This window comes from Aythya fuligula, chromosome 6 (assembly GCF_009819795.1).
Source record: "Aythya fuligula isolate bAytFul2 chromosome 6, bAytFul2.pri, whole genome shotgun sequence".
Lineage (NCBI taxonomy): Eukaryota > Metazoa > Chordata > Aves > Anseriformes > Anatidae > Aythya > Aythya fuligula.
The window spans coordinates 23,358,787-23,374,913 of record NC_045564.1 but is presented as its reverse complement, the minus strand read 5'-3'; the positions used below and the strand labels follow the sequence as shown (position 1 = coordinate 23,374,913).

Below are 16,127 nucleotides of genomic sequence, written 5' to 3'. Positions count from 1 at the left end.
AACTGTCCTCCCAAAGCATACAAGGAAACCAGTAAGGAAGCAACCATGGGGGAAAGTCTTACCTGGGGATTTTGTTTATTTTAATTTTCATAGAAGGTAAAATAATTACTGGATTCAAACAAGTGAATAATAACCTGCCTTTGATAGGGGCAACAACATCAGGCAGATCAATGACTGGTGACTAACCATTTAAAAAAAAAAAAAAAAAAGGAAAGAAAAGAAAAAGAAAGCAGTTATTGGTCTTGCTAATATCAGCTTACTTTTGTTTTAACATAGCGCTCTTAAAAGCTGTACAGAACTCCATCTTATACAGAGCAACCCCCTTTTGACAAATGTGTTCTAAAGTGCCAGTATTATTTACAAAGATTTCTTAGCCAAAAGTCTGGCCTGTTGTGGCATCAGGTGAAGAAGTCATCCCAGCTCTGGTATCATTTACATTCACCAAGGGAAATTCTGGGAAATCAGCACTTGTCCCTGGTCCCCGAAGGTTCACCTGTCCATTGGCAGTGCTAAACTGAGATGATATTCCAGCTCTTGCCCCATGGTACTGAGCTCTGAAGGGCTGCTCAAAGGAGCTAATTTGATATGCTTGATGAACAGGCTGTGCCTCTGCTTTCTTCTGAGAAGTTACTTGATCCAAGAAGTCCTGGGTAGAGGAGGAAGAAGAATGATTTGCCTCATCACCTGAAAAGGGAAAAGGGTGCTGCGAATCACCAACCATTAGTCCAAAATGAGACTTGTCTGGAGTTGTTCTTAATGGAGAGTTCATTCCCGATCGAAAGCTATTGACGGGGATAGATGTGTAGACCTGCTTCTCTATGGAAGGAAATGCTGGCTGGGTTGTAAGAGTCTGGTTATCAGTCACAAAATTAAGGCTCGGGTTGTTCAAATAGGCATCATTTTGGCTAGTTCTGTCCAAAGCTTGTTGTAAAAACTTTGAATATTCCTGTAACATACTAGCTTTATCTGATGAGGAAGCCTGAGAGCTTGTTCCAACTGTCTCAGATTGGGTGACCTCAGACACTTCAGACGAATTGATTGATATACTGGAGGTCACCTCAGTGTCGGCCACGCTGAAGGATATCTCATGCTGTCCGTTAGCCTTGTGTGAATAATGATCTAACAGAGTTTGCAGTACCTCATCTGGAATGACATTTTTGTCATGGCTACCTTTAATTTCAACATTCAGTGCCTGTGTGTCTAATATGGAGGCTGTAGCAGTTTCATCAATGACGCTTGCCACAGCCGCCTGCGTAACCGAAGGCTGAGATGCTATGGTACTTACATTCAAGGCATATTCTCTACTGTTGTTACTAGCTGCTTGTAGATACCTCTTTTTCTTTAAAAACTGCATTGCATCATCGTAGTTAGTGCTGCTGTGTACAGGTTTACTGGGCCCTTCTTGTAATGTGTCAACTTGATCAATGTCAGCATTACCTTCAGAGTCCAGTAAACTCTGTTTGTCCACAAGATCAAAGGCATACTTTGAAACCTTGCTGTCTTCATATGTAGATAAAGGTGAAATGGTTTGACTTTGCTCAAGTGGCTGTTTCAGACTCCTTTTGCTGTTAACTTTTTTGAGAACAAGCTTGGGTGGGTGTATTTCTCCAGAATTTGCTTCTTCTAAGTGCGTCCCGCTGACAGAAGAATGGGGCATCTCAACAGCATATTCCGCTACCATATATTCATCTTTTACTTTTGTACTAGCAGAGTACAAAGGCAAGTAGTCATTTTTGTCCTTCTTCTGTTCAGATTTATCTATACCGTCCTTATCTCCAGATTTTGTTTTCTCTGTTTTCTGCCTTTTCTTCTTTGGCAAGGAGCTGTCTTTCATAGGCGTAGAGAAACCAGAATCTTCCTCCGATGGCAAAAAGCCAACTTTGGTGGCACTTCTGTTCGGTTTCTTGTCACGGTTCTCATGGCACATACGTTTATGTTTCAGCACACGATCAGTTCTGGAGAAATACTGCAGAATACACATATATATTTCATTAGAGAAAAAAAAAAAAAAACAAAAAACAAAAAACATTAACACTAAGAAAGGAAACTAATTCTAGCAAATTTACTTGACAGTCTGTCCACTTTACTGACTTCTAATGATAGCGTATATCAATAAAATCAACTGCAGACAGCTGCGACTCCTGTGCATACAGACAGCTCACTGTAACTGAAAAAAACACAAACAACACGATTCTTTTGTATGTTTATTTGTATATGCAAAGCTACGGTATCTGGAGAAATTTCCCTGTGTACTGCTTGGGAACTGACTGGTATTTTGCTTTCTAATTGTGAAAGACTTCACTACAACATCTTACCTGCAAACAATATTCACACTGGTAAGGCTTCTCTCCACTGTGAGTTCTTTTGTGCCTTTCCATGTGATACTTCTGAATAAACCTCATACCACATTCATCACAACGAAATGGCTTCTCACCTGATAAAAAACATGTAGCAATATTAATCTAAAAAACCATCGATGTTCTTCCACACAATTACCAGGTCAAATGTTACATTCTCTAATAGAAGTAATAAGGAAGATTTAGATTGTTGCTACTGAAAAACAAATTATGGCTTGCTCATATCACAGTTCTCCCAGCACTCAGGAGCTGATGCTTCCAAATTACTGTAAATCTTTACACTAAAAAAATTTAAAAATCCACCTTTAAAATGATTTCTCCCGTCTTTCTAATGCAGGTGCAAACATCTGCCTTAAACCTAACAAATGAAGAACCACAAAAATAACCTTCCTAAATAATTTTCAGGGCAGAGGACTATCTAAAAAATACCTTAATTCTCTCACCAACTCATTTAACTCAATCCTATCCCATCTAGAAGATAATTGTGTGTTTTCAAGCTGTTGATTTAGATTTTTGTAGGATACTCTGTATTTTCAGTTGTTTCTTTCCCCTTATCTGTTTGTGAAATTGAAATAACTGCTCTGAAACCAATTTACTATTTTGGTTGGAACCAAAATTCATTTTAAAATTGCAATTAATTAAAAAAAAAAAAAAAAAAGGAAAACCTCTGTAGCTGAACTAACACAGGCAAATAGGGTTTTGATCCTTTCAGAACATGCAGTAACTGGTTTTACTTCCTTTAACTTTTGCCTTACATTTTCCTTATGATTCATTTACTTTCTAGGTTTCTCCAACAAAACTGAACAATCCCAAATGTGTTGAAAAGTCAGTTTTGATTTTACAAAAGTTCGCTATTATTTATCAGAACTCATCCTGAAAAACAGTCATCTTTCCCCTTAATATTTACTAAAAAGTCTTCTGAATTGATGCAGTCATAAGGAAATATCTTGGCAAAATCTGTCAACATCCTTTGTTCTGGATGCTGTCCTGCAGATTTTTGGGATATAAAATATCTATCTTTTGTTTCCAGGAGTATGCAGACTTATTTTTTTCTAAGGATTTTTTTTTTTTCCTTAAAAATTAATTTAATAAATAGCATTACCAAATTATTAATGATAAATAAAATATTAATTTTATTTCATTATTATTTTCTGTTTAGAGTGAATAAATTCAGCCAAATCCTTCTATAAATGGAAATACTATTGATATGACTACACCTTAAAATAAGATGTCAGTACTTATAGAAACTAGAATGGAAAAGAGATGCCTCACCCACACGTTTGCTCCTTGTCAGATCATTAATGCCCAGAGTTTCAATTCTTAATTCCAAGCAACTTCTAAACCTCTCTCTTTGTAAGCCTATACCAAATTTTCAGTTATTAGTTCTTACCTCTCCGTGTGGCTTGTCAACCAAACCTTTTCTTGGATGAAATAATTCCAATTTATTCTCTCCTAGATCAAATTATCTCCCCTCCTAAGATCTTTCACAGCTACCATCTTTGTTTTTTTGCAGTCTCACAACCTCAGCATCCTCTCTCTTCTTTCACTTTTGGTCCGAGACCAACTTTACCATATCTTGTTTATTAATAACCACCATAAAATTTTGATCTTTTCAGCACCCTCTATAAATTGTAGCACCTACCACTTAATCCTTGCTCATACTGTCTACAAGTAAATCCTCCTCTCTGGCCTATTCCTTTCCTTTCAAATTCCAGTTTCAGTCTTGCCATGTTCTCTTTATTAGTTAGGCATACCTACTACTATGGTGTTTTACTTGCACCAAGCCTCTTCAGGCTTTGTCAGTCAAATTAAATTCCCTGTTTGCACTTTTAAGAAAGATGAGGCAAGAGTTTTAGGTCTTGATGTTCTACTGTTATACACCAATCCCTTCCATTCCCAAAGACTATTACTTAATCCTTTTTAGTTTATGTTTTATTTTCCTTTTCTCCACTATTCCACTTGGTGCTTCATTTAAATCACCTCCTTAGAACAACTCTTGTTATGTTGTCTGAAAGTCTGTTTTCAGTCTCTTAAACTCTTCTCAGAGCAGCACAATGCTGGTTGGGATGCAGACTGTCCTGAGCCTCCACAGAAGCTGAACAAAGCCAGAGAAGCGAGACAGCTCAGTCCTGCTGCAGTGCAGAGCAGCCCTTCGTGGAGCTCTCCTGTATCCCAGGGAGGCTCGAATGCATTCTGCTGTGGGGGTACACTTACCTTCAGCCTCACACCCATCTCTGTAAGCCAACAGTCCCAGAGTCCTTAACAAGCTGGCTATTTACTGGCAAAAGCCTAACTGCTATCTATTCCCTTTAACTAGGCTTAAACAGGGGGGCTCAGTTTTTTCCCTGCAGTGTATTCCCACCAGCGATGGCGAGACGGCAGAGGCGTACCTCTGGCAGCAGCAGCATCTGTGCCAGACCGGGCACCACTGCTAAACAGCTTCCATACCCCAGGGGTAGGACAGGAGCAGGCTGCGACTGCTTGTTTTGGAGACCTTATGGGGACGTTATCAGGGCACTGCTGGCCATGCCTCAATAGGAAGAAAAGTTTAGGAATACTCCCCTCAACTAACTAGTACCAGACAGCAAATCATACTTTCCAGGAGAATTCCAGAACACTGGAAGTAAATTAAGACACATTTTGTGAAACTGATACCATGCTTAATTCTTGTTTTAATCTTCATAAGGAAGATAGTGTTAGAAAAAGATTAAAAATTAATATGAAGATATGCATCCTGTAATACTTTCTTCCTAGCAGAAGCCTGAAACTTCAGGTGCATTCTGAAATTTTGTTGTACTTTTAGAACAGGATATATTGCAAATGGAGCTCATTATTAAAAACCTTCTGGTAACATAGGGAGAATCCAAAATATATTTTTCTGAAGTGCATTGGTGACATAGGAAAAAATCAGTTGTAGGAAAAAAAAAAAAATTTAAAATATAATAAAATAATTATATACATTATTTACAAAAGCAGCCTATGTTTTGCGTCTAGACTGGAAATATGTTACAAGTGAGCAGTAGAACTATTTATAAAGCATGGCTGCAACTACTGTGTGTATGAAGTCTTTAACAATTATAGCAGCAAATCTCCAGGGCAGTTTAAAATCTAAACAGACAATATACAAATGATAAAATATAAAATAAGACAATAAAAAGCAGCATGACAGAATATTAAGGCACTTGAATGTTTAGCCACTAATGCTGTTTTCTTGTTTGTTTGTCTTTTTTAAATGTAACCTCTTTTTTTTGTGTATGTTTAAAATGGAAAGTAGGGTGGCTTACAGAATTAGGACACATGAATGCATGAGTGGGTAACGTCTATGGATACATTTATAAACAACAATAAAGCAGATATACTTGAAAAAAATCTGCTATCTTCATGAGCCTAGTAAACTCAAAATATGAAATTATTTGTGTGCCAATGACTGTTCATTTTCTCACAACTGAAATGGCAATTTTCCGTATCATTAGTGACAAGTTCAGCAGCAAGGATCTAAGCACTGCTGCCCTCCTCTATATACAATTGTTTCTAGAAAGTGAATTTTGTATTAATGTAATGTCTGCTTTTAGATGCGACTATTTAATTATTTACACAGAATAAGGCTGTTCATTGATTGCTTCCTACCTCCATCGTAACACTTCATTCGACAGAGTGGTTCAAAGAACCGAATTCAAATCAGACTGGAACTAGTTGGAGCACCTCTAAATTTAGAGCTAAATTTAGAGGCATAAAATAGGGCTTCTATGTATAACTGCCATTTTAGATTCTCTTAAAATAATGAACTTGAAAATTTGATAAACATCTTTAAAAAATAAGAAGCATATGTTATTCATTGGTATTTTGAACAATGTACAAAAACTGGTGCTAAAACCAGGCAGAGATTAAAAATGCAAAATAAAACTAAAAAATACAACAGAATTTATAAGGAATATTTCTTAGAGTATGAGTAATACAAAGAGAGCTTTCCTTTACTTCCATCAAAGCAAAAACCATGGACCATGTGGTCTGACATGGAGGTGTTCACCTCCATGTCAGAGAAGCAAACTGAAAATTCCCCTTTTCTGGGTGGGTTCAAACATGCAGTTCTGCAGAACAGAATACCACTAAGCAGACAGCTATGGCCCAGGAGTGAATATATTGTCACATCGAAATGAAAGCACAGATGGGCACACAGAATGACAATTAGCTATACGGGGCCAGGCCCTAAAACAGAGCTCTAGTCAAATACTTACTAACCAAGTGAACTTCAAAAAAGATTTTTTTTTTCCTTTTGTTTGTTTGTTTTTGATCGTTTTTGTGTGGTTTTTGTTTGTTTTGCTTGTTGTGGCTTTGTTGTTGTTTTGTTTTGTTCTGTTTGGGGAGGTAAAAAAATAAAATCCGTGTTTTTCTTTTTTTTTTCAGAATAAGTTGTATATATCCAGTAACTACAATCTCACTGAAGATGAAAGATGTTTGTCTACTGGAAACTAGCTAAATAAAGTAGGAATTACTCTACTGGAAGTTGGGTCTTAAATGATTTCTCCAAAGCATTTACTAGCTGTCATCTAGGGAAACATACACAATTCAGCAATTTAATCACAATCACTGATTTTAATTTTTTGGGAAACAAACAGACTATGCCTCTGGGTGCTAAGGAAAGAGGAAAACATAGCTATCTAAAAATTCAGATAACAATACAGTTAAGTTGTTAAATGGCAGATCTTTCTCTGCTAGACAAAGACTTAAGTATGTAAGAGCTGAAAAATAAAAGTCCCACCAACACCAGACCCAACCCTGCCTCCAAAGCTTACAATCAATGCAGCGGAATTGTCATTTGAGCTAGAAACTGAATTTTAAAAGATAATCAGATGCAGTTAAAAAAATATTTTCAGTCAAGTGTTAATTAACTACATTGCCCAGACTCTCATTTTCAAAGCCACGTACAGGGAATAATCATCATGGAGAAAAAAAAAAAAAAAAAAGAAAAAAAAAAAAACACTTCTGAAAAATGTGGAAAAAAATTGCCTTTTCTTTTGGGAGTCAGGGGCAGATATACAGACAAACGAGAGTAAATGAGCGTTCTTTTCAAGAATAATATCTACACAAAGCGAAGGCTGCATGGTTCACCAATTCAGGGCCAGAGGAAAGACTATGAACAGAACAAAGACTTGGGACAGAAGAATGGAGGACTCTTCTGTGGCTGACTGGCTGAAGGAAACCTACTTAGTCTGGACTCATGGCAACCTTGGATACAAAAATCCCATAAACAACAGGGCACTTGTGCATGCAACTCCCTGTACACTGCTCTGAAAATTCATTTTGCAAAGATTTTTCTCCCTCTCGACTCTTACACATGCACACACTGCACTGCGTGTTAGTAGCTTTCATATCCACTTAAATGCTAGAGCCAAGAAACACTGTGCGCATTCACCAGCTCTGCTTTTCTGTAAAAGAGGCTGAGAAGTTGGCATCTAGTCCAAAGGGACCATATTACAAAATATTTAAAGAGGGATTGAAAGGCCATGCACCAAAATGCCAAAAACCCAATGAAGCCAAACCTGTTAAAGAATGTGGTTTTGTGCGGTGCAACAAGATAAAAAATAAACGTGTGTAAACTTTAACTCTCTTTGGCTTAAAAATTCAGGCCTTACTTGACCTACGATATTTTTAAGCTAAAGCTCTTATTTTTAGAACAGTTCTGAATTAAACCTTTCAAAAAAAAAAAAAGGTGAGAAGTAAAGCTGATACTAATACCTTTGGGGTTCGGCATTTTGGCCATTTTAGTCCTGGCACTTATCCATCAAATTCCAAAAGAAATTAATAAAAAAAGAAAAATCTACCAAAATATGATTTGGAAATCCCTGTTGTCCACGTTACATTGATACTACAAAAGATAGAACTGCTTAATAAACCTTGTTTTTAAGGAACGCACAAACTTCAAAATTTGTCACTCTGGGATTATTTACAGAGACTACTTTCAAAATCGCTTATTACAGTTTATACCACTTTACAGCCACAGAAAAGTGGAACACGTTGAAAGCACAAAGGTAATTTGTTTTTTAAAGTCTTATAACATTTGTTAAGTCAAAACAAACTACAACAGGGTCTTAGGCTGCATACTTCTTATCCAAAATCTTGCCTGAGTGGGGAAACAGTTTTTAAGCACACTAGCAAAGATACTCAAGGCACTATACTCACCAGTATGAATCTTCTCATGCCTCTGTAGCAGGTACTTCTGTATGAAACGCATGTCGCACTGACTGCACTGAAATGGTTTTTCACCTTGAACAATATAATTCCACATCCATAAGTTAATAACTACACAGTGTTGTTTCTGATAACTACTTTTGAGGATTATTAAAATCTTTATAAGAAACCAGCATCTGAGCAAATTCCAAAAATACTCTAGTACCAAAAAACATTAGCCTTACTAAGTATATGAACTCCAGAATTGTTTCCATGATCCTAAGAATCACATTGAGACTAGCATGGAAGAGTGATCTGAAATGGCTGTAACATCCTCATGAACAAGATCAATCATGATGCTGGCATAAGACTGCATTCAGGATACTGGCAAGCTATTATAATGGTAAGTACCTTTTTCACTTCTCCGAACCAGAGAGATACCTCATCAGGCAAATAAGCAGCCGGAGCACATTTTACAAAGGGGTCAATTTTGGCACTTAGGCTACAAGTCAACCCATTACTTTCTGATAAAGAAAGAAAAGAAACCTTGTAAACAGTTAGGTCTTAAGTTGATTAAACATACGTTGATTTTTTTTTTCCTGGTATTCTTTTGACACTTTGGTGCATGGAATCTCTAAGCTTAGATGCCAAGTTTGCTACAGTCTTAACACTGAAATCCGCATATAGCTGAAAACATTTTAACATAAGTAAACAACCCTTTATATAGCAGAAAAGACAAATTTGAAGTCAAGCAGTACCTGTATGAATGAAGACATGTCTCTGTAAATGGTAGTTGGTTCTAAAGGCAGCATTGCAATGCTCACAAACATGAGATTTGTGGGTTTTCAGACCAAGTGATCCATCCTCATTTATTGTAAGGATCTATTTTAAAAAGAGTAAAATTTGTTCTCACACTACCCTCTAAAGATGTCTTATTAACTACAAAAAAAAAAAAAACATTTTTTCGATGCAGAAAATTTAAATATTTCAGGTAAAACAATGCTAATTTCTATAAAGCTACTTCTTAGGCTTTTAGCTTACATTTCCAATTGCAGTCCAATCCAACTTGTGTCTCATTGTACGTTAAGAAGTATTTCAACAGGACGGAGGCAAAAGCATCTCAGAAAATCAACTTAGAGCTTCCCTACTCACAGCTGAGTCATTTTATATGCTACTGTTTACTTTGTCCGTCTGTTGGAAAGGACGCGAAGTAACCAAACCACCTCTGGGCACTGAACCATGGATAATCACATTTTAAAGTAAAAGTGAAAAGTTATGTTCTTTTTTTCAAATCATTATTGCAATTTGCAAAGTAACATACAAATTATCCAGGATAGTCATACAAATTACCTATATCTACATATATCAGCAATCTTGGAGACAACATTATATTTTAAAAACTAAAACCCCAAAGCCAAACAACTAAGAAAATAGTATCATTATTCTCCCAAGGTTTTCACTCAATAAAATATTGCTCACTCAATATACATGTTAGAGCATCTCCTTGACAAATTCAATGTTCTACACTCAACTGCTTTGGTGTCAAAGCAGCTGTTTTAATATAAAGTTGAAAAAAGTAATTGAAAAAAAAAATTACACCATATCTTATTCAGTAAAGCTCATTACAGGTTTGCTCTAATTTGTCAAAAAAAAATAAAACAAAAAACCCACACCCAAACTCTCTATCATCTCTGGCAAGAGCATAAGGAAACCAGTAAATAAATTACATTTCCAGAAGTCTTACTTAACTGAAAACAGAGCTATAAAGAAGCGCTTAAATAACCTTACATAAAACATTTAGTCCCTTGTTATTAAAAAATATAAAATAAAAATCTGCTGGGGAAACACATCTGCATTTTGATTAGCTATGATGTTTAAAGTTTTATGATAATGATAGCGATGAGAAAGGGAGTCAGAATAAATGAAATATCTCTGCACAGTAGCAAATACTATAGGATCTACTTAACAATTTTTAATTTTGCTGCATCAAAAAATCAGCAAGAGTGAAAGTCTCAGCTAGCAAATTCTTGCGCATTCACTCTGAAGGACAAGCACATTCATACGTTTGTAGGGTTGGTATGTTACAGCTCCAGTAAGTCTCTGATACAGACAACTATAATTAGGTACTGTAACAGCATTCAGCTAATGAAACTGGTTATTTAAAATAAATTTAAATACCTGCTATGATTTTTTTCATATATTGAATTTTTTTAAATAATTGTGCAAACTAACCCTGAGCTCTTCCACTGCATCCATTCATTGCATCATGTCTTAAATCAAGAAAACTTTGACAGTTTTCATAATAAAAGTAACATGTGTGTGTGTGTGTGTGTGTGTGTACATGCATGCATTTGTGTTCTTGTGCATGTGAGTGTGCATGGAAGGGGAAAAGTAGATAGGATTCATAAGAGCTACTGACTTTTTATGTATATGAGGACTAGATTAATAGAAGAAAATTTCAAATGTTTCAGTAAATTAATTGACTTCCATTTGTAAAAGTCCCAGCTGCTGTTTGGATGGAAAAATCAACCCTGTTACTCTGGGAGCACTAACTCAAACTGCAGAAGGCTCTCACCTATGTCAGCCCTTCAGCTTCATCCTGCCATTCTACTCTGACAAGCTTGAAAAAAGGGGAAGAGAGACTGAAAAAGAACCTGTTTAACAATTCTCCTGATCATTTTTCAATCTTTTGTTATCTCAAAAGAATGGCACTGACAGACTGGAAGATAAAAAGGAAGCATGCAAGTATATGTCTGTAGAAAGAGGGACACATGCCTCTCCTACCTTGCAATGTTTCCATGGAAGTGATCTGTGGAGGGTACTCGACCTACATCGCCTTTCTCTATCAAAAGGACAAATACCTTGATGCAAAGGATTTGGAACTTGCTTCCACACCCAATTTGATATAATTTGTCAACTTTCCAAGAATACGACAGTGCTTTGAGGAGGGTTGAAGGGTCCCAATCCCAGGACAACAAGCAGGAGTTTTTGGAATTCTTCGTGGTGTTAGGCTGAGTTTTCCTTCAATGCATACACAGTCTAGGTTGGTTTCAGAGTAGGCTTATTTTAGGGCTTCTGTGTGATGATATATAACTGGTTTTTACCTATCAGAGCTTCCAGCATATGTTCTATTTTAAATCTGAAGATGGATTTGGAGAGTTGCTAGAAGGTATAACACTGCTACCTCATGAGGTGAAATGATTCTGTTTTTATCTGAAGTGGCTCTCAACAGAAGAAAACCTAAATTTTCAGACATATAGGGATACATACTCTTCATGAATGGATCTACAAAACAATTTTTGAAGTAACAAACCAGCAGCTATCATAAGAATCTTTTGATATCAATAAATACATATATGAAGATGATTATGACCACAGGAATATTCCCTACTGGTAGATTATTTTATATATATTAGTAACTTTTTAGAATTTTCCAAACTACCGTTTTAGATTTCTTTTTAAAAACTTTTCACTATGCATAAAGCATATAAAATTGACAGGCTCACAGAAAAGCACAACTATTATTAGACTGATACAGAGTAATGATTTATAGGTTGTCTACAAAGCTACTGACTCATAATTTAAAAAAAATATTTGGAGAGAACTCCCTGGAGAGACAGATGTTAAAATATGTCAAGGGTTCATGTTGCTAAAAAGAGTTCAAAGAAAAACACTGTTATATCAGGTTTTGATTTGGGTCTCTGGTAAACTTCAGAACTGCATCTTCACTGAGCAAACAAACAATTTCCAGCCTAACTACTTCAAATGCTAATGAAATTAGTCATAGTCAACCCAATCTTCAGGTTCTTTTAATCTTGGTTTTGCCAAATCAATGTCTTACTTTTGCTGGTGAACGCTGTTTTCTTTTCTTCTTTTTCTGCAAATCTACTGGCTCTCGTATTTGTTTTTTGTCTCGTTTCTGTTGTTCAGATGCATCAGTAAAGGTAATTTCTTGCTTTACACTGATCTGTTAAGATACCAAGTGCCAGTTTCAGGTAAGGTTCTCACTACAGAAAAGCAATTTTTCAATTTTAGAAGATGACAAACTGCTGAAACAGAAAACCTTTTTCTAAGGGAATTATCGTGTGGCTTCATTCTTTCAGAAATTTAAGTGAAAGGAATAATAAGAATCTTAAGTAAAAAGGGCATAGTTAATTTTTACAGTGACATTTTGATGTATCCTTTCATTCATCTCCCAAAGTCTTTTTTCTTTCTGATCTGTGGTGATTTTGAGATCAGTTCTTATATTAAAATCACTTCCATCTGTAAAAGCATTCAGCTTTTCACACCTACTTTACTTTAGTCCGTGTATTGTCAATGCAAGATTTAACGGAATAGTTTAGTATATATTTAAGACAGAAGTACTTTTAAAGAAAACAAAAATATTGCTAATGATGGGATTTTTTTTTTCCAAAAATATTTCTTCACCTATTGTGCACTTCAATGAAGAGCAAGATACTCTTACATTTTTCTAACAGCTGAACTGCCTGATCTACAGCTAACAGAGTCGTGTTTTCACAACGCTACCTTTCCGAGGATTACTCTTCATATATAAGGCTAGCTGCTTTTAAGGTCCTTGTAATTATCCTTTATGTTTGACAGCTATCAGTGATGGTGTGCTGCTTTACAGACAGACGTTCTGCTTTCAAAAGGAAGTCATCTGTATTCTCTCTGGGCAAGATGAGGGAAACTTTCTATTAGATCTCAAGGAGGGGCATATTTATGGTCATGTATGAAGTGTCACAGTCCAACCTGCAGCGTGAATGCAATTGCTAAGCGTCCACATAGCTTGAAAACATATAAGAAGATGCTTCCTGCGTCAAAAGAAACTAAACAGCACTATCAACAGCATAAACAGTATGCAACTTTTCATAACGCTATTTATTCTGGTTTGTAGTTACCCTCGAACATTAAATGTATTTAAAAGAGCACAATTTAACTCATTAATTTTATGGCAACAGCCTGATTATAAAATATTTATAAAACAGATACTTAAAGATTATACTTAATTGGAAAAATTTGTCCACAGCCAGAGGCAAATGACATTTTCATAAACAGCATCTATTCATAAATATTTTGATAATCAAAATCCAAACAAGCAATTAATAGATTCTTGCCAGAGTAGGATAAGACTATCGGATCAAGCTCCCTAGTAATTTCTCCAATATTTCACAAAGAAATTGCTTACAGGGACATTAACAGCATACTGCAGCCCTTGAGGAAGTCTATCTTGCGCATCCATGTCATCATCATTTTTTACCGTCTCCTCATGGACCATGAGTTCATCATGTGAAATCATCTCTTGCTGTCGAAGTTCACTTTCCTGTAACACTTCGTCTGCCGCAAGAATTTCTTGGTGCGCCATAGTCCGATCTTGAAGCACTGCCTCTTGCCGGTCTCCCGATACTCCGGACTGGTCAGATACAGCACCCATCCCTACCATAGCCCTGGATGACTGCATTTGGTCTATGCCACCACATTTAAGAAATAATCCTCCCAGCTTGTCTTCAATGTTCATTCTTAAGTGCAATAACCTACAAAGAAAGTTTTAATAGTAAACATCTCCAATCGGTGCTCTTGCTTCAAGTTTTCACTTAGAAACATTTATAAGGCCCCAGTCAGTACTCAGCATACGTACATGCACTCCACTCCTAACACCAATACCCAACCAGAAGCGGGGAGTTGGATACCTTGCTTCAACACAAAACGATTCTCCTTTCACACACATGCATGTGTACACCAATGAAGACTTTCAGACAAAAGGTTTGTAACAAGGTGCCCTCCGATTGCTGGCAAAAGCCTAAGATTAAATGAGACCTAACTCCTTATTTTTTCAAAAAATGTTGGTTTTTTCTTCCCCTTTTTCTCTTTTTCTGCTTTGTTTGTCTGAGAAATGCCAATGTCATACTGGTCCAGCTCCCCCCTATTTCCTTGTTCTTTACGTGCTCTTTTGTTACAGCTACCCCGGGGCATGCTATAGCTGCAGGAACACCTTTAATATCCCCGAGTGAGAGAAAAGAGAACTTTCTGGCTAAGCGTGCACGTCAAGGAAGGACTACAGCGAGGTACAATTTGTTTATGAAAAGGGCAGTCATTTTCACACCCGCTAAGCTGGCGCATTAGTCAGGAAACATTAATTCCAGTTGTGAAGAGCAATACCGGTAGTTACACTGATTCGTGATGCACAGATACCAAGTGGAATATTCCAACAAGTGGCATGGCTTTCTCCTCTGTTGTCTAACACAGGGCAGCAGGCTTTTGTGGCTGGCGGTGGCAGCATCTGCTTGTCCCCTCCCTGTTCCTCAGGTGATGTGACTTTGCTAGGACAGGACACAGCCCTCTGGACCTCCCTACACACCGTGGGATGTGTGGCACGGCAGGGCTAAAACTTCTTGGTGTCCTGCATGGGTCCCAGGAGCCAGCCTCCTCCGTGCTAGTCCCCAGGCCCCTAACTCCTACCTGCTGCACAGCGCTCTGGTCCACTGCTCCAGACAGACCCACAGACAGACAGACATCCCTCCTGCACCCCTGCCTCGTCCCACAGCTGGCAGCAATGGCTACACAACAGCATGGGGTGGGAGCAGAGGCACAGCGGGGCCGGACAGGGTGGGGTGAAGCACAAACAGGAGCATATCTTGGGGACAGCTACGCCAGCCCCTTGGATTTTGTCGCATTCAGAATCACAATATGAACGGGATGGCGGTGCAGCCCCCTGCAAACCCACTGCCAGCTCCTTGCAAACCCACTGCCAGCTCGCCAAACGACTGGATCAAACGAGTGTACATCAACTATTTAAATTACCAGTCTTGTTTGATCGCTTTCCAAAGCACTTTCTTCACCAGGAATATCTTCTGAAAATTCTTGATGCACCTGAAACCTTTGCAAAGATTTGTTTGTGCTGAACTACAGGGAGCTTACAAAGCACGGAGCAGCCTTTCTGCAGGTGAGATCCTAGCGTACTGGGTAGGAACACAAGCCACCAGAGAACCAGCTGACAAAGATCTCGAAGTTCTGCTACATTATACTTTGCTTCCAATCCTACTGTTAGCTCTTAATCTTCTTCCTAAAGTAAAATTCACTCATTTTTTCTAAAAAATGAAATTAAAAAATTCCACATTAACACCTTCTAGTTACAGCTCATGTCATATAGCACAGAATTGGAATAATACTTGTTCCCATGCCCTACCAGGAGATGTTCCAAATTTCTGACTGTATCACTGAAAAGCTGATAGCCAGCATGGGCTGACTTCTCCAAGTTTCAGCTATTTAAGTGGCACGCCAAAGAAAGAAGCTCTTCAGACAATTACAGGTCTTTTTAATAAGCCTTCTGATGCCACAAGTCAGGAGGACGCAGTCACCAAGCTAAATCTGTTTATATATGACAATGTCATCAACAATTTTAATAATCTCCCTTCCTATGCAAAAAAACAAAAACATTTTAGAGACCCAAAAAAGCCTGTGATGGAAGCAGAAGAGGAAAAATTCTGTTAAGAGCATTTTTGCTTGTTATCTGTCCTGTTTTGTTCTTCTGCAATTTTAACACAAGGAAGTTTGGAGTCTTTCTCTTGATTTTCAAAGCATCTGTCTTCAAGTACTGACAAC

The 16,127-nt window shown here is 37.4% G+C and overlaps 1 protein-coding gene across 2 annotated transcripts in view; it reads right to left on the bottom strand.

Moving 5' to 3' along the window:
• Positions 1-241: 241 nt before the first annotated feature.
• The window catches only part of ZNF148 (zinc finger protein 148), a 31,673-nt gene continuing 15,787 nt past the window's right edge, over positions 242-16,127 (bottom strand). Inside the window, exons 2-7 of one of the 2 annotated variants that reach the window (XM_032190548.1) lie at positions 13,714-14,059; positions 12,367-12,492; positions 9,284-9,407; positions 8,538-8,621; positions 2,316-2,434; positions 242-1,966 (exon numbers count right to left, since the gene is read on the bottom strand). In XM_032190548.1, coding sequence (XP_032046439.1) covers positions 371-1,966; positions 2,316-2,434; positions 8,538-8,621; positions 9,284-9,407; positions 12,367-12,492; positions 13,714-14,043 — 2,379 coding nt within the window. In that variant the 5' untranslated portion in view covers positions 14,044-14,059 and the 3' untranslated portion in view covers positions 242-370. The remainder of the gene's footprint in view (positions 1,967-2,315; positions 2,435-8,537; positions 8,622-9,283; positions 9,408-12,366; positions 12,493-13,713; positions 14,060-16,127) is intronic. The other variant, XM_032190549.1, reaches the window with a different exon arrangement.